At 35.7% G+C, this 21,498-nt stretch overlaps 3 protein-coding genes across 3 annotated transcripts in view; 2 read left to right on the forward strand and 1 right to left on the reverse strand.

The window, feature by feature from the left end:
* Positions 1 to 8,388: 8,388 nt before the first annotated feature.
* LOC144437963 (cyclin-D1-binding protein 1 homolog) lies at positions 8,389 to 12,371 on the reverse strand. The gene is made up of 7 exons (XM_078126996.1): positions 12,266 to 12,371; positions 11,985 to 12,047; positions 11,055 to 11,216; positions 10,389 to 10,485; positions 9,903 to 10,050; positions 8,949 to 9,263; positions 8,389 to 8,562 (listed from the first exon to the last, which is right to left on the reverse strand). The coding sequence occupies exons 1-7, from the start codon at positions 12,354 to 12,356 to the stop codon at positions 8,389 to 8,391; spliced, it is 1,050 nt and encodes a 349-aa protein (XP_077983122.1). The 5' UTR covers positions 12,357 to 12,371.
* Positions 12,372 to 12,584: 213 nt separating this feature from the next.
* LOC144437687 (programmed cell death protein 5-like) lies at positions 12,585 to 18,373 on the forward strand. The gene is made up of 6 exons (XM_078126692.1): positions 12,585 to 12,729; positions 13,932 to 13,969; positions 15,000 to 15,061; positions 15,607 to 15,698; positions 16,161 to 16,232; positions 16,625 to 18,373. Exons 1-6 carry the CDS (start codon positions 12,661 to 12,663, stop codon positions 16,673 to 16,675), a joined length of 384 nt encoding a protein of 127 aa, XP_077982818.1. The 5' UTR covers positions 12,585 to 12,660; the 3' UTR covers positions 16,676 to 18,373.
* A 2,849-nt stretch (positions 18,374 to 21,222) lies between these two features.
* The window catches only part of LOC144437964 (two pore channel protein 2-like), a 32,548-nt gene continuing 32,272 nt past the window's right edge, over positions 21,223 to 21,498 (forward strand). Inside the window, exon 1 of the mRNA XM_078126997.1 lies at positions 21,223 to 21,397. Coding sequence (XP_077983123.1) covers positions 21,244 to 21,397 — 154 coding nt within the window. The 5' untranslated portion in view covers positions 21,223 to 21,243. The remainder of the gene's footprint in view (positions 21,398 to 21,498) is intronic.

The following is a 21,498-nucleotide window of genomic DNA, read 5'->3' on the forward strand; positions in this document are numbered from 1 at the left end:
TTAGACATCACTGTGTGTATATCACGTCTGTACAAGACGTGACCACCGAATGTGTTACATTAACATTTACACATATTGCAGTGTTTAATTCCTGGTTGTTGCTGTGGCAGACCTTTTGAAATACAATGTAAGCCAGTTACGTTCAAACAAATTTTCGGGCTTAACGAAAATTCTTACCAACATTGATACATTTTATTGTCTGGCTTGGCAAATATTTCCCTAACATTGCTATATCTTAACGTCTGCCATGACAAAAATTGAAGTACAATAAAATCTTACATTGTTATTCATTGACATTGTCTGAAAAAGTATAAATAAGTTGTTGCAATGTATATGTTTGACAATGGTCTGTTGAGATAATGGTAACTCACACAAGAGAGAGAGAGAGAGAGAGAGAGAGAGAGAGAGAGAGAGAGAGAGAGAGAGAGAGAGAGAGAGAGAGAGAGAGAGAGAGAGAGAGAGAGAGAGAGAGCGGGGGAGGGAGGGGGAAGGGAGGGAGGGAGGGACAGACAGACAGACAAAGCGGGAGACAGCCAGAGACAGAGACAGACAGAGCGAGGGACTGAGACAGAGAGAAAGACAGAGAGAGAGAGAGAGAGACAGAGTCAGAAACACCCAGGTTTACGTCATGTTGTCTCCATACACTAGATAGTCTATTATTTTCACGTGACTTCGTTGTATAAATAGCTTGTGAATTACAGGTTACAGATAAGGAAGATGAAGAACTATAGATAATGTATTTTGGTTTTTGGTAAAGTAGTAGATATGAGTGACTTGATTGACAGGCCGAAAGATTAAGAATGTACACAGAGTGGATGGCAAATGACGGAATGTGAATCACTGTCAAAGAGTCCAAAATGAATTTAGTGTGCCTTAGGAAAGTATTAAAAACCCCTGTCAATTCACCATATTCTAATATTGTAACATAACATGTCATGATCATATACATATACCTAGCTAACTCTTGTGAACAAACAGACGGATGTAATGCAAATACAGCGTGACAAGTTTCTTTCCATTAATGGCATTGGCATAATACGAAATTACTGCAGTGGAACCAGACTGTTGAAAAGTCTGGACAAAAACTTAAACACGAGCATTATGATACGATGCTGTGAACGGAACACCTGTTCTTGTTGCTATTATTGTTATCTTTTCCTGTCATTTGGAGTTGGAGATCGTGTTTTAACTAGAAGCCAAATCTTTGCAATTTTAGAAATAGCTGCAGAACCATTATACTGATGACTATTACGGTAATGGCAAAAGTACAGTTGCCTGCACTACCACTTAATGGTGCACCGGCGTTATAGTCTATTAACTGTAGCATTTCGTAAAACATCGATCCGGCTCCTAAGGGATCCTTCGGTAATTATAAGGGACTTGAGAGAAACAAGCAGGGAGATCAGGGGATGGGTCAGGTCTTTTCTAAGTTTGTCCTGAGGGAGGGAGGAATTTTATACAATTGACATTTTCTAGGATATCAGGTTTTTAAAAGTCGATATTTTAATACCAAATTGATCTTTAATAACGTCTGCCTGAGTCACGTATTATTTTACTTATTGTTTTTTAGTACAAAATAAATTTCTCATGTATATATACAGTGTGGACCTGGAATTAGATTTGGCGAAAAGTCCCACAGAATACGTCGTCTAGACACGAACTTGCTAAAAACACAGACACACTGTTGGCAGAATCTGTCTCTTTCTTAACTTACTCTAACCACCAACGAGACCTTTGGTGATAGTAAGTATATTATGCACATTGGTGATGAAGGGAGACAAAGCAATATGGCGGCGTCGACGAACTTGTCTTGAATATTGACTGGACGACAAGATATGTCTTAATTTATGAGGCAATTCGCGCAAACGACTTCAACTGTTCTGCAACAAGAACTTGTTTTGTTTCAATGTACAAAACCACCTTGTTCAGATTGTTAAAAGTTAGAAGAAAGGCCATTGGTGGACATTTGATAAATCCAATTGGCCACATGTATCTTACTCCGCAAGTGGCGCTCGCATGCACGTAACGTACGAACACATACATACATACATACATACATACATACATACATACATACATACATACATACATACATACATACATACATACATACACGCACACGCACACGCACACACACACACACATACATACATACATACATACATACATACATACATACATACATACATATATACATACATACATACATACATACATACATACATACATACATACATGTAAACCATATATGTAAACAAACACATGTCTGTAAAGTGTTAGTTAAATGTTTTACTTTTATTTGCTGATAAATTTCTTCAATCATAAATCTTGTATCCCCATCACTCCTTAACCGCCCCCTATCCCCTACGTACCCCCACTTCACGGAATAGAGAAATAGGAATCAAGTCCTGAATACTGACAGTGTGATAACGCAATTATAAAACTATCACACATACATTAATTAAATTCACTGTTGTGTTAATTACATTATTCTAATTTCCTGACATTCAGATTACCTTCTCTGTATCACTGATAATTGATTGATGTAGAGGTTTAAAATAACTCGCATACTAATTATTGACAGTTGATCTATTAAAAAAAGCAATCTCATAAACGAACAAGAAAACAATATAATAAATACTCTATTTATCTTTAGATGTTTGGTGAAGACAAACAACGTAAAATTGTTCAAATTTACAAATTTATCACCCAAATGATTGTATGACTGTGTGCATTATCGTTATAATAACATATTTACTATCTCAACCATCTTAACAGAATATCTGAAAAAATTTAATCTGTATCTATATATGTGTGTGAAAAAGCCTTCCAAGTTAATCAGGTAAATGTCCGTAATGATATCGGAAGTATTTATTAAATGGACTTAGGTGTTACCGAAAGTAATTAAAACTAAACAAATGAATTGGTTTCAATACAAGCTGTATAGTATACGTATGAAAGGGTTTCACGATAGACGGAAATGAAAACTTCCCTGGCAAATTAAATTGGTTTTCCAAACAAATCACATTGTGTATGTTGTGTCCAAAATAGATAACATTTACGGTAGTTATATCTTCAAGAGTACTGTGAGTGATTATTCTGAGAAGTTATTTAAGCAAATACATGTTGGATTCCAGGGATCCATCATGTGTCACCATTTCTCCGTGATCAGGGTTGGTAGAAGACGGATCGACACGTCTTATTCGTTTCCATTTCACCGTTCCAAAAGACGTGTGTATATATATATATATATACATACGTCATTTTTTTAAAAAGAAAGGACTGGTAAAAAATATGAAAACATGGGATTAAAAGGTAGAAAATCTGATTGACAAAGTTTAAGATAAAATCAAATGAAGACGACGACGACGACGACGACGACGACGACGACGACGACGACGACGACGAAAATATAAGGACTGACTGGATTGTTTGACAGATATGTGTTTATCTGGATGCGTGGAATGGCTGGACCTCAAGATATCACGTTTCTTTCAAACGAAACACTGCCCTCAGATGTTTACTTGAACTTACTGTTGTGTAGTTCTCATAAATTACGTTTTGTGATATACTGATAACAATAACTGTCAACGAGTTATAAGTGTCATATTACCTTAGTATAGATAAAGGAGACTCGGTGTTTGGATGTGCATTTGAATCAATGTCTTATCACATGCAGTCCCTATGAGGTCTTGTATATACGTCCTCGGACCACTAATACGTCGATCATTTACCATTATTTCGAAAATCTCTCAGTCCGAACAGTGAACCTATTTTCAGGACCTAGTTCTCTCAGGTGTAAAAACAACAACAGTTGTCTGGTAGAGCTATAGAAAATTAAAATATGGGCCAGAACAAAAAATGATCCCATGTACAGTACTCTTTATCACTGCAATGATAAGACATGCATGAACCTGAGATGAATCACTGGCCTTTACATGTAAACCGGGTTAGATTTTAGGATGCTCGTTATGACGTTTGAGTGACTTTGAACTCAGAATGTTCTTAATGAAAGTCTGTTTAGCGGATTATTTATGTCTTCAAATGAAGTGGGACTTCATTGGTATGGAAAGAAGTGTGTTGCTTTATTTTTAATAGTCGCAATGGGATTAATATCCTTATAGATGTTGGCGTCAGACGTTAGGAAATGTCGGGAAGAATACTTAAAAACAACAGTACAAATTGAAAAGAATTAGACTTGGCATGATCAGTCATCGAATAGCTATTCCTGTGTTATTCCTTTCCAAATGTCATCATTGCATATTTAGATCCAGGGTCTGAAGGAGATTTTACTTCAAATCCGGATACAATAAATCACAATCGTTGCAGAGAAGCTGCTTTTGTTCACAATCACGTGACCACAGATAGAGGAAACAGGTGTTCGGTTTTTTCCACTCCCCTCAGCTTTAATATTTTGATAACAATTCAACAGTTATGATACTAAATGGTTCCTATGTCCTCAGGGTTGATTGATACAAAAAAAAACACGGTTTTGATACTTGTCATTAATATTTACTCAAATTACGAAGTTGAATACATTTGCAATAAGAAATCGGTTCTATGTGCACTCTACTACTGTGTTGCCATCGATGCAGTAGATGTTTACATTGGGCCTTTTATCCACCGATCTATGGACTGTCATTCATTACTCATCAACCAACCAATCGATTATCTGATTGATCGTTGTAGAAATCTTAAGATCTGGAGATGAATCATTACTAAAATATTAAGTGTACAGTGCTCGTTTATAGACGTTTTCGCTTATTTTTTTTTTTTTTAGTTTTATTGCATTCTTCGCCTTTCCATTTTCCCAAGCTTCAGTCTTTATTTTTCAGACTTTCGTGATTTTCTTCTCTTACCTATCTTTTTACACCATTATATCATTTTTATCACTTCACTATTTACTCAAAGACATTTTAATACCACATTTATAGACACTCTTTTATATCACCTGTACATGTAGACATTCGCCTCTCAACATAGTATCTTTTATTTTCCGGTTATTTTATCAGTTTTAGAACTCTGATGTCGAAGCATTGGTTATTGTTTTATTAGTAAAGATCCTAATCCTGTCACAACTTGACCTTAAGAGGGTTCATTTTGAACCAGTGGTGTCATCTTGGGTCATCATCAAATTCGGTACAAATACATTCTTTCGCTGTCTGTTGCTATTGTTTGTTTGTCTTTCTGTCTGTGTCTGTCTGTCTGTCTGTCTGTCTGTCTGTCTGTCTGTCTGTCTGTCTGTCTGTCTGTCTGTTTTTATACTTGTCATTAATATTTACTCAAATTACGAAGTTGAATACATTTGCAATAAGAAATCGGTTCTATGTGCACTCTACTACTGTGTTGCCATCGATGCAGTAGATGTTTACATTGGGCCTTTCATCCATCGATCTATGGACTGTCATTCATTACTCATCAACCAACCAATCGATTATCTGATTGATCGTTGTAGAAATCTTAAGATCTGGAGATGAATCATTACTAAAATATTAAGTGTACAATGCTCGTTTATAGACGTTTTCGCTTATTTTTATTTTTATTTTTATTGCATTCTTCGCCTTTCCATTTTCCTCATTCAGTCTTTATTTTTCAGACTTTCGTGATTTTCTTTCTCTTACCTATCTTTTTACACCATTATATCATTTTTATCACTTCACTATTTACTCAAAGACATTTTAATACCACATTTATAGACACTCTTTTATATCACCTGTACATGTAGACATTCGCCTCTCAACATAGAATCTTTTATTTTCCAGTTATTTTATCAGTTTTAGAACTCTGATGTCGAAGCGTTGGTTATTGTTTTATTAGTAAAGATGCTCTTTAACCCTAATCCTGTCATACCTTGACCTTAAGAGGGTTCATTTTGAACCAGTGGTGTCATCTTGGGTCATCGTCAAATTCGGTACAAATACATTCTTTCGCTGTCTGTTGCTATTGTTGCTATTGTTGTTTGTTTGTTTGTTTGTTTGTTTGTTTGTTTGTTTGTTTGTTTGTTTGTTTGTTTGTTTGTCTGTTTGTCTGTCTGTCTGTTCGTCTCTCTGTCTATGAGACTATGTCTGTCTGTCCGTCCGTCCGTCTGTCTATTTGTTTGTTTGTTTGTGTGTATGTATCTGTGTGTTTGTTTGTTTATTTGTTTGTTTGTTTATTTGTTTGTTTGTTTGTTTGTGGCTAGAACATGGAGATAAAATTCACAACAACCATTTTTATAAACGACTTGGAGGTCACCACTCTTCAGAAAGGTCGAAATCATGACATTTATTCTAAACTCAATCCTCTGGTGGCAATCCACTCTTCTGACACCATGCTATGATGTAAGTAGTCGAAAGGATGCTGTTTTAGTATGATTGAAACTTAACACGTGTGGCAGCCAAGCCGGGTCATCTCTTACATCAAACTTGTAAAGTATAACATGCATAGTAGGGTAATGGATAGACGAGATCACTCATCCACTTCTATCTACTTATCCATACATTGAGTATTATATTACCATCAGTATGAAAATGTCTTTTCAATTTCACTTTGGGGGCAAATTAAATTGTTGAAATTAATTTTCGAAATCTGTTCATTATTGCATTGCATTTGAAGCAATTAATTTAGTTTGGTCCATCTCTTTAATTTAGGGTAAATTTGTCATATAATGTAGTCTACGAACTACTAAATGAGAATAAGTAATTTGAGAAGAAGCTGGTTTTCCGACCGAATGTGGCCATCCTAAAATGTAAACAACCCAACGTTACGTTATCAACGTTACGACATTTGTGCTGTATCGATCGGATTAAAAATATACTTGTTTTTTTTCTTCTTCTCCTTTTTATTTCGATAATATTTTTAACGGAGTGGCATGCATGTATGGTTATAAATCATCGTCAGTAGGTTTATGATAAATTGCTCACGTACATGTAATGAAATACGGCTGCTTTAGTTGTCAAGTGAACTCGGAGGGTTCCACTCTCTGTAAAAAATGGTCGCAGCGGTTGTTAATCTTTAAATTCCTATTTTCCTCCCTGGAAATCGCGAAATGTGATATCAAAAAGCGATGAAGAATGACGACAACCGTGGACCATACTTTACAGATCCTTACACTGTGCTGTTAGTGTTAACACGTGAATACGATGTTTGAGCCATATATCAAAAGATAGTTTTTTTTTGTCATATATCAACTTGGAAAGATAGGGGGTTTAGGCGCGAGGATGAAACAATCGAGAATATTACGTGTAATGAATAAATCGTTAATACTACTAACGCGAAGTGATAAGGGTAAGGCAAATCCATTTAAAAAGTAATTCATCTGTCGAGAATGTCATCCCGTCATCAATTTATGATGTAAGGTTAGTATGATTCATGATGTGTCACGTGGACCACACATGCAGCCTCGTTGTCACGTCAGGTCATCACGAACACAGAGAACTGGGGTGACTTGGGGTGTAGTTGGAGAACTATCGAACTATCGTGTTGAAATGTTCTCATATAGTTTTTGTTCTTGCTATAATTACTCCCATTTAAAGTTGTGTAACTAAAACTTGGTGGTCTATTAAAGATGTCAGAATAGCGTGACACGTATATATGGTGCCTTTTTTTCTTTTCCAAAAGAAATTACCCACATACAATAAGCTTTACAGACACTGCGCGTTTATAAAATTCAGTTTCCTTGACCATGCGAATTGTAACATGCGATCATCTTACTTTTTGAACATTTTCTAAACCAAAACTTATATTAGATTTATGATCGATTTCATGTGAGCTTATTTACTAGTAATTTCGACAGGTGAGATGTAATACTCTTTCTCCTGTATAAGTTGGGAGATAAGATTCGTAAAATAGATTTTACAAATACCAAATTTTGTTGACTGTGACTGTGGTAAAATTATCTATGTCTTCTGACAGTGCAATAAAAAACACCAAGTCTCAGGAAAGAGAATGTAAATTTTAAGTTTGAGAGGGGTGAATCATCCATCAAGAGAATTTCACAACGTTAGCAAAATGATGAAATACGTCGATAGATGGCGCTGTTCACAAGAATCGACCCGGGGAATCGACGGAATGCTTATGCCACCCATCGGGATAAATATGATAGTAATGAAAAGCTTTACTCGATTTGTAATTCTAGTTTTCCAATGGAAATGAATTTTTCAACGTTTCATGACATCATTTAATACATTTCATTTTCCAGTAGTTTGAAGGACTAAACATATTTCCGGGAATGGGGCAGACGAACCATTTGCTTATTTATTTTCCATTTCGCCGCCTGCCAGGATGAGGAAAAAAAACACATTTTTTCTCTCTTTCCAATAATACACATACTCATAACATAAACTGCAGTATATTCTTTATATAAAAACAAAAATTTACAATTTTGTGGAGAAATTCAAGAAAGTAAAGCTAAGTAGCGTCATCATCATCACTGAATTTCTTTGTTAAGTTTCTGACTTTGTCTACGTTGTGATCAACAGCATTACAAAGAAACGTCAGCCAGGGTGAATCTTCTTCACTACACATGTGTGACGATTTAACCCTTTCCAGAAGATTTCGAAGAACTGTTCCCAGTTTCTCTGCCTGCAATAAAGAACATGGTCATTTCCTGTTATTTTCCTGAATACTCAAGCAATTTCATTTTATCTATATACAAAAATGTGACTTACTAATTACATTCACACTGAAACATATTCATTTCCTATTTGTAGAAACCTAATTTTAATACTTGGAATGTCCATATCGTATTGGTTCTTACATGTATTACAACACGACTGAGTTATATCTGATTGGCCGTTACTTACACCCATTATAATACATTGATGTTTGATTGGTTAAAACATAGATTCATTATGACATGTTCATATTCTGATTGGCTAACATTTTCAATCATTGTGACATGATAACATCTGATTGGTTGAAATGTACATTCATTGTGATATAATGATATCTGATTGGTTGACACTTACATTTGCTGTGACATGCTTGTATCTGATTGGTGGATACAGAACTGAAACTACTTCATCTAACTGAGGACTGATCTGTTCAACAAAGTCACCAATATCGTCCAAGTCAGCTATCTGTTCAACGTGTTTGCACTCTCCTTTATTTTTCACAGCAGCTGATATTTTTTTCAAACAAGCTTTACATGTTTTTGCCAGACCAAGACACGGAAGAATAAGTTCTTTATCTTTTTCTGACCAGGAATCTTCATTATTTGATTCTTCATCTTCTCCAATATCTAAACCTTCAAAACAATCTTCAAGCATTCCACTTTCTTGTGCCTTTAAAAAAATAAAAATTTTGAAATTGGTTTAATCTATGTACTTTATACAACCCTATATATAATAACCTGTCACTCAGTCACTGGTCAGACTAAGCAGTTCTAATTACAAGTGCATTCCACAATGGCTGTATTGAGATTGTATCTCTGTATAATCATTAGCCCTGACATAGACCTATATCAGCACAACACCCCAATATAATGTCCTCAACTCCCGGGGGAGTATGGAATCCATTGCAGCCTCTCTCTGTAAGTACATATGATTAGAGCATTCACACTGGACCCTCTGCCCTACCAGGTCTTCAATTTATACATCTGCCTGTGTGGTTTACTTGGGGTATTTGCTCTCATGCATGTGTTGTTTTCTGCTGCACTTTCATAAGCAAACTGAGAACACTGCAAGCACTCATGTAAATATCCCCAAGTACACCACACACTAACATTAACAGAAGCTCACCATGTGTGAGTACCTGTTGGGTCTGTGGCATATTTGCACTTGTGCTTGCAGCATTTTCTACTGCCCTTTCAATAACATTGCCCCACAGAGATCATTGCAATTACTCACATAAATAAACTGAGTATGCATTCACCTGCCACAGTATTCTGTTATAATGAAGTAAAAATTTTAAATATTTTGTACCTCTTGTAGTTCTTCCATCACATCCCTGACCAGTGTTGTTGCAGTATTCATCACATGTAACACAGCTTCTTTATTATTCTTAGGCAAAGTATGAAAACTATCACAGCACTGCCATACAGCACCAGTAGATTGAAGATGTCCTCTAGGACTACACACATACAAAGGGGAAGGAAAACAGTCATTGTTATATTTATTCATTCTCAAAAAATCACACATATCAAATCTTGTATACAACTGACTTACTTCATAAACAAACTTCTAGGATCACCACTGAGTTCTAATTTTTTCTTGATTTATTTATCATAGTATTGAGCTATTTCGGTGCTTATCAATTCCCATCTGTGAGTTTGATCAAAACTGTGGGCTCACTAATTTTGTGATCTGTTTTACTTTTTAAACTGTTTCTTTTGTTCCCAATCCTTGCTAATTTCAGTTTACCTTTTCAAGAACAAAACACTTGGAAACATGAAAATCATTAATACTTACTTGTCAGCCACTGGTGTAGTTAGGCTTTTTGCCAATGTCTGTGTACTTTCCACTGCATTAATGACTGCAACCTTTGTATACTTGCGGAGAAATTGACCTGAAAGGAGAGAATTTAATGGATGAATAAATGGCAGTCAGATCTGCCTGAAAATCACAATTATATATATCTCCAAACTTTGCCATATAAAAGCATTATCCCTTTCCTTTGATTTGAAAGAAATTTGGGAATCCACCATCTTGTTTTCAAGGAAATCAACAAATCTTTTATTTTTCAGTAGAATTAACATAATATTTAGTAGCAATTTTAGATTCTAAAATGGTTCATTTTACAATCATTTTGACTTCTACTTTAAAAATGGTGACCCCTGACTTTTTCTTGATTTGAACTAAGAAAATTTTCTTGTACAAAAAAAGAGCAAAACTTTCACTCTTGTATTTCTGAGGTGCATTCTACGTTACTACTAAGTAAAAACTTATCTAATTTTAAGAGAACTACATGCAGAAGTCCGACACAAAGCAAACACACTTGAGAAATAAGTTATTAATCATAATTATGTTTATGAAAACCTGCCAGAGGTTACTGCTTTTATACATAATACTGATGTACAACAAATAAACAACATGACTGAGTATAATCTGACAAAGAGTGCATCTTTCTGAGGTTACCTTGTTGTTTGGGTAATCCATAGTAGACTGATAAAAGTGTTAGTAATGCCATTTCAACCTTTTGAAGCATGGCCTGACAATCTTGAGGACTTGGTAGTGGTGGTTTTGACATCATTAAACATAGTTTTGTAGCTTCAGATGAGATCACTTTTAATGTGTTCTCTGTAAATAAGATGACATAGGGGTATAACTGTTATGTGTAGTTTTAATATAACTGTTATATGTAGTCTATAACTGTTATGTGTAGTCTGTTTCTCATGATAGATATAAATGTGGCCAAAAAAAATATATCAATTCCTATTATTTGTATGATCACGATATCTTGGTATATTCCAGCACATCATGAACCTAGGAAGACAAAACTATCCAAATACAATGTATCTAGTTACACCAAAGGCTTGCTGCTAGACCCTTTGGGCTATTCTGCTCATGGTGAAGGCGACCAAAGGTCGCTAGTGATGGCGATAACCCACTCAGGTGTTCCACCCTCATATGTATCAGAAGAAAGCCTGAAGTCTAGCAGTTAGACTAGTTAAAACATAGCCTAAGGTTATGACCACAAGTTGTAGTGTTCTAAAATAAACGACTTACGTGCAAATTACTTAAAGCTTTGTCAAAACATTGCAGAAAAGTTTCCTTGTGTAATAAAGGATATCCCTATGACTAGTATGAGTCTTGATCAAATGATATAAACGGGCAGTAGTAATTTCCATTGATTTTACTAGTAATACTAATAAATAGTACATATTCTTGCTTAGCTAGTAACTAAGTAGTCCTGCTTACATGACGGTGCACGAGTCTATATTACTGACTTGACTCTGAGGGACAATTGTCAGAATCGAGTCCCGGATTACTCCGCATGCAAGCAGGACGAGTAACTAAGTTGGAGTGTCCATTTGTACAACGTGACTGTAAATTAATATAACTCACCAAGTTTCCCCCAAAACTCTGAAAGCTTAAAATCGACAGACGGCTCTCTGTGTGATTCCCCTTCTGTCAAAAGAGAAAAAGAGGTGAAGCGATTTCACTGTAGTTTACGGTATGTCAACATTCATGATGTGAATTGTGAATTTGTGGTACAGTTTCATACCCGGAAATGCAGTCGGCGATGACACAACATAGTGCATTATCGTCGTCAAAAATGTTACATTCTTGCACAAGTTTTTTCCCATAATATCAAGTGCTTCCAAAATAATGATATTTGTATTTACCTCTCAGTTCGTCGACAACTAGTTGTATGTTCGCGATGAACATGCGAAGGGCTTCGTCAACGCTCGCAATGCTGGTCACCAGAGTCGCCATGTTGTTGTGAAATGGCGGGCATTTTCAGACTGTCTGTTCATGAAAATACTGCTTTGTGAACATATATTAATAAACACGTTTATGAACAGTTTTTTGTTAATCAAGTATTTTTTTAAATGGCTATTGGTGTTGAAATTTATATTTAATGGACATATAATCCAGCATAATGCCAAGTCACGGTGACGAATCAAACGTCTAGAACTATTTAACTGCCTTTTACATTCGATGGTCTGCAACTAAGTCAACACTCGCATACCTGCTGAACACCACATTTTTGAAACCCAATACTACTTTACTAGTAAATATGGACGACCCAGAACTGGAACTTATTAGGCAGAAGCGAATGGCGGAGTTACAGCAACAGATGGGGGGAGTGAGTATGAATTAATACTGAATAACAGAGGATAAGAAATGTGCAGGAGACACTGAAAAAAAAGTAATTCTCCAAATTAGAATCATAGACTTCAGTGATGGGGATATATAAATTGTTATGTTACATGACTTGTAATAATATTGTCATATGTCTACAGTCCATAGATGAAACTGATAAAAAAGTTCTAGAGTTTCTTAGACAAACTATTTCAGTAATAATTGTTAGCTTTATGATATTAGAATATAGTATTAAGAGGTCTGCATAGCCTGTCTACTTGCTGGATCTGTCACTCCACTAGACTATAAGAGTGAACAAGTTTAGCAGAGGTAGCAGACTCTCAGATCCAGTGATGTAGAGAGCCTAGTCTGGCTACTTTTTGGATCTGTCTTTCCACTACGTCGTAACGGACGATTACACAACGTCAGACAAGCTCAAAAAGTGAACTCCATTCGTTTATTGGGAAGGGGGTCTGGTATCAATGCAATTGCTGAACTTCAAGTCATTTTCACACTTCTAACCAAATTTCGAAAACTTCCACATAACACCTTCAGTGATAAAAGCTATTGTATTTACTTGTTAGATATCGACGTTCATAAGTTGATAAAAATTTACTTCTAATGTGACATACAGTGCTTGGTTTCCGCGGTTGTATTTTGATGTGTTTACCATCATCTCAGTAAACAGGTTCATAAGGTTGGAACTTTATGTTTAACATCATGTTTTTACATAGCATTAATCGTAGTGGTGTGACTGCTACAGTTTTCATCATGGTTTATGTCGTATATAAACATGTGATGTCACACTTGTGAACATTCATTTAGGGGGAGGGAGTGGGGGTTTTGTTATAATAAATGATGTTTGTGTATTGAGCTTATGCAACATTGTGCAATCGTCCCTAACACCCATTCACTATAGGCGTGAACAAGTGTAGCAAATTTTGCAGGATGACAGATCCAGTGACATAAACAGGCTAACATAATATTACTAGTGATTTGCTGTCATACATGCCGTATCAGGTGTCACTCTATGTCTGAGTTGACTACAAAGAATGGCGTCATATTTATTTCCCTTTACTCCAATCCTTCACACAGATTTTCTTTGTGGTGATATGAGAATCTGGTATAAAGTTTTTACGTAAAAATTTTTGAATTTCTGAAGAAAATGATTTACTTCTTTCTTTCTTTCCCCCCTCCCTCCCTCAGGAAGGAGGTCAAGAACAACAGGCAGAAAAAGCAGCAAGGTGAGAGACTAATTTTGTGTTAAATACTAGTGTGTGAATTTCTGAGGGTTGAGAACATGTCACTTTGAAAAAACATAATGTGAAGTCTGCAAATATGGCTGTTTGTCAGTGGCCGAATGGTTAGCTCATATGCCTCAAACACAGGTCCATCTTTAGTCTAGTGCTAACCTTCATCAAATCTTTCAGATCTCGCTTTCACTGAGTCTAGCTCAATATGGAGTCCTGAGATGCATGAGATACAATTTAAAATTCAACCACAACCACACACACAGTCATTAACATCATGTCTTTGTTAATCAATCACAAAATTCTAACCAATAGTAAATTAGTGTTTATTGGGGGCAGTTACGTAATTTCCGAATATGGTCTACTTGTCAGCTCATGATGCTACTTATACACTGTTTACATCATTACAAGAGTTGGGGGTTTACTCATTTGCATGAACAACTCTTAGTTATGATTGAGTCAGTTTGACCAGACGGGTTGGAGATCACGTTGAGACCGTGTTGGCATCCGGACTAGTCCATACTGTGTTTGTAATCTTGGTCATATATCAGTTTTGTGAACTGATGTAGTATGGTGGAAGGGCCTGTAAGTGACAATCATACTACTGGGGGCAGCAAAACCAGTATGTGGGCTGTACAGGTTTTATCATATACCCTATGTAGTGACACAGAATCATCATTTGAATCACTTACATGTAAATAAAATTGATAGTGAAACATATGCACAAAAACATATTTAGATATTGAGAAAAAATTAAAGCCAAATCACTGAGCAAACGAGTATGAATGAGTGCACCACTTACCATAATTGGGCAGAGTGTGCAAAGGCATGTGCTTGTATGGAAAATTATTTCACAGGTTTGATGCACTCGTTCTTAATTAACATTTGAAGCAATACAGGGTATATAATAAATAAGTTTCTGCACTCCTTGAATTTTAAAAACTAATGTATCTTTGAATACTAGTAAATGTGTCATTTTTTCTCGGCTATGACTATATACTAACCAACAGTATTTTTATTACAGGCAAGAAGAACTTAGAAATAGTATTTTGTCTCAAGTCTTGAGCCAGTCTGCAAGGGCAAGATGTAAGTAGTTTGTAAGTTGTATATCTGTATGACTATGTTTTTGTTGTATTATTGTAGTGCTGTTTATAGGGCATTCAACATGACATGGCTTCCTCTGAATGTTGACAAAAAGAAAGATCCAAGATGTACATCCCATAGAATAGCTGTCTGAATCTAAGCCATGCAATAGGGAATAGACTCAATAGGGAACTTGCAAACCTGCCATGTTCAATGTTGCATCATGGGAAATGTGATAATAATTACTAATCAATTAGTATCGTAAACAATGTTGATACATTGTTTGTTACAACAAATAATCAATTCATAGTCACCCTGATCATTGCGGAAGGTTTATTTTATCGGTAGCTCCAGATAAGGTATTACAATAACCACAGATAATCCCATAGTCCTTTGCGTCTGAGCATGCTCAGTCTGGATTGCAAGTTCCCTATTATAACTTCTGAATTTATGTGGCAAATATATCAAAAGCATGCATTTGTAGCTCAATTTAAGCGATAATAGTCACTACCAATGCTTAATTTTATCTGATTTTATCTTATGCCTAGTGAACAGTATAGCCTTAGTCAAACCTGAAAAAGCCAAGATGGTGGAATCAATGTTGCTGCAGATGGCACAAAGAGGCCAGATTCAGGGAAAGGTACATTACTGACATTTATTTCCTGCTCAAACCCGAATGTTAGAATCCCATGTCTTTGGTTACTATTACATATTCGTAGGAATTGTCCAACATCATTTTTTTAAATACTAGTAGTTTCTGATTTGATATACAGTGCTGGGTTTCAGGTAGTATATTAATGTGTTTACCATCATGATTTTTACATTGCATCGATTGTAGTAGTGTGACCGCAGCTATTTTCATCATGGATTACATCATATATAAACGTGTCAATGTCGCACTTGTGAATGTCCGTTTAGGGAGAGTGGGGAGGGGGTTTTGTCCTAAGCAAATAAGTTCTTCTATTGAGCTTGTGTGAAATTGTGTGATCATCCGTTAGTTGTTTCAGTAGATTTCACTCTTGATCTATAGTGGAAAATGACTTGACATACTTGGGACCACTTTATGTGTAGTCTCCTTATTGTTGCCATTCCTTGTTTGCAGCTCAGTGAAGGAGAATTGATAGATTTGTTAGAAAGAGTTAGTCAACAAACCCAGAAGAAAACAACTGTCAAGGTAATTTCATGTAACACAATGATAAAACATAAATACTCAAAAATAATGCATAATTATACAAGTAAATGTGTGTGTTTGTGGATAAACAGGAAAAGGAATTGTCTTGCAGAACAACAAAATTTTATCTAAGTTTGATATAATCCATTATACCACTCAAGCGATGTTGAACGGTTCAAACCAAAAATATGGGACATATATCCCGGTTGTTCTACATCACAACAAGATACACGTTTACATCATTCATTCAGTGGTGCTTGAAATATGAGTCAAAATGTTACCAAAAAAAATTGGGGGGAGAAAATCTAGGAAAGGGAAAGAGTTGTTTTCTAGACTAGAGGTCATACAAGTACATACAAAATTGTAAATTTTTCAAAAAAAAATTTTTTTTTCAGTTTGAAAGAAGAAAAATGGACTGGGATGATGATGATGATGATGACTACTAGGGTTGTACTTGTATACATTGCATGGCTTTTTGTATATCAGTTTATCAACTTTTGTTGTGGTTATCTTTTTTATTTAATATTTAGACAACAGAATACAGATTGGTTTTGTTTTTAAAAATAAAAGACATGTATTTATGTTGTCAGAGAGTAGCGTCACTTAGATACCCCCAACACATACCACTTCATCTGAAGCAAGTTTCTTGTATAATCTTGAAGATGTAGGATCCAAGAAAATATGCGATTTGGTTAAACATAAGAATATTGCTATATCACAGTCAGAAAATTACTGAGGATAATCCCCCAAATGTTCACCAACGTTTTGTCAGCACAATAGGTAATAACATGTTTTCAAATCCAATTCATACTGTCATGGCTATTTCAGGTGTGATGGTAGCTTCTTAATTAAGCCCCAAAGTAGGCATACCCATAGATGTTCTAGGTATTCGTTGTGTTTGTTTATCTCTACTTGTCAACCCACCCATCCAAGTGTCTGCCCACTGTGTAAGTTAAGTCTATGGTCGTACAGTGTCTCTGCGACTGTACTGCGTTGCCATCAACTCAGGCACAAATTCACAATTTCTTACATCTAATGAAAAGTTAATCACAGAAGTATTGAGTTTGTGATTTGCTCAAGAAACTTAATTTTCTAGAATTCCTTTTGGTGACCTTGACTTGGATTTTATACTTATTGAAGTTTAACACAGAACTTCACCAGGTATGCATAGAATTATCAAAACTGACGGTACACACTTAGATTTACCCACACTTTTATGTCGCCCAGCTGAGTATAGAATTTTGGATCGTCTTCTAAGAAGACCAGTATTTCCTGGAGGGGAGGAACCATAGAAATCACAAAATTTCTTTTTTCTGTGTGCAGACAAATTTGTCTTTATTGAAGAACCAAATCATCTAAATGTTTTTCTTCATTTTTTTCACCTTCTGTCCTCAGAAGCTAACACCTGAAATCATTCTGCGCCATTAATTTTTCTTCAATTTGAAAGTTTTACATTTAATACAATTAGACATTATTCATAATCCCACAAAATTAATGTAAGTTTTACATCGTAATGTTCCGCGTATGATTCCACAGACTACAAATACTGTGGCTCAGATTTGTATTAGTCCATGGAATCATACTTAGAGCATTGTGACGTAAAACTAATCATTGATTTTATGGGATTACATATTTATAATTGAATAATGTTATCCCTTCCTTCAACTGAGTGAAGTACACATCATAAAAGGGATTTTGTCGTTTCAGGATGAAGATAATTTAGTCAATAAATCTAGATAAATTGATCGATATTAATGCATCTAATCTTGTGTTTGATGACATAATTTTACCATGAATTAGATAGATTCTACTTGCAAGATTTCATGATATTGAATTTTTATATGCATATAAAAATTTGAAAACATTTCAGTGTAAATGTAATAGTAGTTGATAATCGATATTTGAATGTCACTTGTCAGAATTTCCTTGCAATCGTCACTTGTCAGAATTTCCTTGCAATCGTCACTCGTCAGAATTTCCTTGCAATCGTCACTCGTCAGAATTTCCTTGCAATCGTCACTCGTCAGAATTTCCTTGCAATCGTCACTCGTCAGAATTTCCTTGCAATCGTCACTCGTCAGAATTTCCTTGCAATCGTCACTCGTCAGAATTTCCTTTCAATCGTCACTCGTCAGTATTTCCTTGCAATCCCAAGTGAAGGACAATAAAACTCTCGTCAAATCATATACTGCTGTTGTCTTTGGTGTGTGTGTGTGTGTGTGTGGGGGGGGGGGGGGTTGTTTGTTTTTTTGGGGGGTGGTTTAATGGATTTTATTTATTTTATTGATAAAGTTGGGTAAGTATTACATTTCACTCAGTTTCAGGTGTTAACAGTTTATTTATTCAGTTTATTTAGATATTTTATTTAGTTATTTATTGTCTACAGACACTCAGAAATTGGAAAAGACTAAAATACATTCAATGTTTACAAAACAAATACAAAAAAGAAAGATAAAATTACCAAGAGTTTTGTAATTCACAAATCAGCTATTGCATTTAGAACATTTTTATCTAAAATGACAGACTAAAAACGGTTATCCTCTCTGTTATGCCAATCCATTTACAGGTTTATCTCACCTCACTGTCACCATAGCGACGCTACTTTCCAATCTTCCCATAAGGCTATCAATCAATCAGTAAAATTTCTATCAAGCTGAACAAAAAATATGGAATATATACTCGTACTCTGGTTGTTCTTTGTCACGATAATGCATGTCTACGTCACTGGTTCTGCTGTATTCAAAATATAAGTCGAAACATTCAAAATTGTCATTACTTTAGATTGGGTGAGCTCCAGTTGGAGAAGACTCTTGAAAACGTCGCTGGGGCCGCGTCTCTGTCATAGAAGAGCACCCACAACGGCTGATCTTTCAATCCACGAATGAAATCTTTAATCTTTACAGCTTTTAGCCACAGATCACTGGGTATAGCCCAGTGTTGCAGCCAGCCTTTTGAAAGAGTGGGACATGGTGTCCTGAGACTTTCATTTTTCTGGGTCATCATAAATTTTTTTGGGACATTATAAAAAAAGTGGCAATGGCTTTGAAGCACAATTGTATAGTTTTTTTTAAATATTTACCAACATGTTCATCCATGCTAGATAATTTGCTGAATGATTATGCAGTTGTCTATCCAACCCTGTTGTTATCTATGCAATATATGCGATCATTTGGCTGTTGCTATAGGCGTGGTCATGTTGCTAAACACATTTGCATACAATTTCAGTGTGGGTCATTTATTACCCGTCACTTCCAAAATTGTGTGTCAGGTCCAAAAAATGACCCAAAAAACCCCTCTGGCAGCAACACTGATAGCCCCGGGATATTAAGCTTAGTGCAGAACGATCCTAGGCACTAACACAGTAGAATGTGATGCAACCGTTGGTGGCGCTTTACTAAACGTTATTTTACACAAAAGTCATGGTGGCGATGATAAATGTGTGAGTAGTAGACGATATCCCGAAATCTAATTCCTACATTGGTCAAAATTCTCAGCAAAGCAAATTAATAACTATAACGTATAAGTCTGGGAAAAAATAAGGGTTACTTGCACCGTATTCGAAATGTATGGTATACCCTTTTCAAAGTGCCTGGCATAAATTTTTAATTCAATTGGGGTTTTTTACAACATCCCGAAAATGTGGAATATATATATTAAAGTTACGGTGTTTTCCACCTGAACACTTGTTCCAGGTCCTATTAAGTCATTAGAAGAAATATGTACGTTTACCGCTTTGTTTTCAGTTAAAATCGACAATCTCAACACCGTATTCAGCTGGTATATTGGATTCTTAAGTGACTCACATATCATTTTCACCCCTCCCTATTTCCGAGAATTCGAGAAGCATTTGCCCAGTGACCACTATTTTCCTTGAATAGCAGTAACTCAAGAAATATGCGCTGTTCGAGAACTTCCAAGGGGAACTTCGATCGACATATCCCACTGAGAAGCGCATATCTCCAGGGAGATCGACTTGAAGAATGGGCTTACGATTGCAAGTTTTAAATGTTTATTTCCGAGGCACGTACGTAGGCCTATTACGATGATATGTTGTTTTTTCTTGTATAAAACGTGGGGGAATTATGAAATCCCGTACGTGCCATCTACAAAAGGAAAAAAAAATATCTCGTGCGGAAATAGATTGAATCACAGAAATTTCTTCCGTGTCTGTGATTGAATATTGCATAACTCAGTGTTTAAACATGTTACATGTAACAAGCTTTAATATGCAGATCAGATCAGATCAGATATAGCTTTATTACAACCGTATAGAAAATTGATTAATAAATTCTTTTTGGGTATATTGGTGTAATAAAGATATTAAAGAACACTGCAATGAAATAGGCTAATGTTATATGTATACAATATTTAATATTGAAATAAGCTTACAGAGAGCAATCATAATAAATCATTTATTTTAATGTACATGTATGATAGAGATAGTATACTAATAGTATACTAGTAGACACATTTGTAACCAAAATAAAATGTTTCACGCCATTTCTCCATCCATTTGATGATTTACAAGTGTACAATGTATATAGTTATTGTCGTAAGTATTCGATGGGATTAAAACCGTGATATTTTGTGTCACTCGTATACTTTGGCAGAACGTGACGGCGATCACATGCATGTGTGTGGGACATATCGACACTGCCGATATTGTCCGATCATGTCATTTCTAATTTAGGGGTGGTTGCTGTGAAATAGAGGGTGCGATAAAGTGTACACTCGAAAATACGTTTTATGATGCAGATGTTTGCTGGTGTTGGGAGACCACGTGGTCTTTATACCAGCAATTTAAAAGCAAATGTATTAAAATGAGTTTTCGCAAGCAAACATACCATCTGCTGTGTTTACTTGACTTTCGACGAACAATAAATGTGGCAACAGATAACATAATGGAATTAACGAAAGCGTTTCCGGTTCATTTGCGGAAGTCACAAGATTTCTACTAAAACATACACAAATGTGAACGTCTTCGAAGCGTAAACACACATGGTGAAGTGTAAGTATGGAAGGAATGGAAACGGACCCTTTATTACGCGGTAAACCAAATGTACTGACGGATGACTCTTGTAGTTCTACAGCGTCCAGTCAACATAATCGATTTGATCGTATTGCTGGTAACTGGGAACACGATAGAGACCGTGATGCTGGTACTAGTGGTAAGTTGTACATTTACAAACACAGTGTTACGTGTGACAACTGTAACGTTGGTTGCCTGAGCCTCGAAGAACCACAGAAGTTTGAGCTTACAGAGTAGACG

The sequence above is a fragment of the Glandiceps talaboti genome, chromosome 7, assembly GCF_964340395.1.
Source record: "Glandiceps talaboti chromosome 7, keGlaTala1.1, whole genome shotgun sequence".
In the NCBI taxonomy this organism is placed as follows: domain Eukaryota; kingdom Metazoa; phylum Hemichordata; class Enteropneusta; family Spengelidae; genus Glandiceps; species Glandiceps talaboti.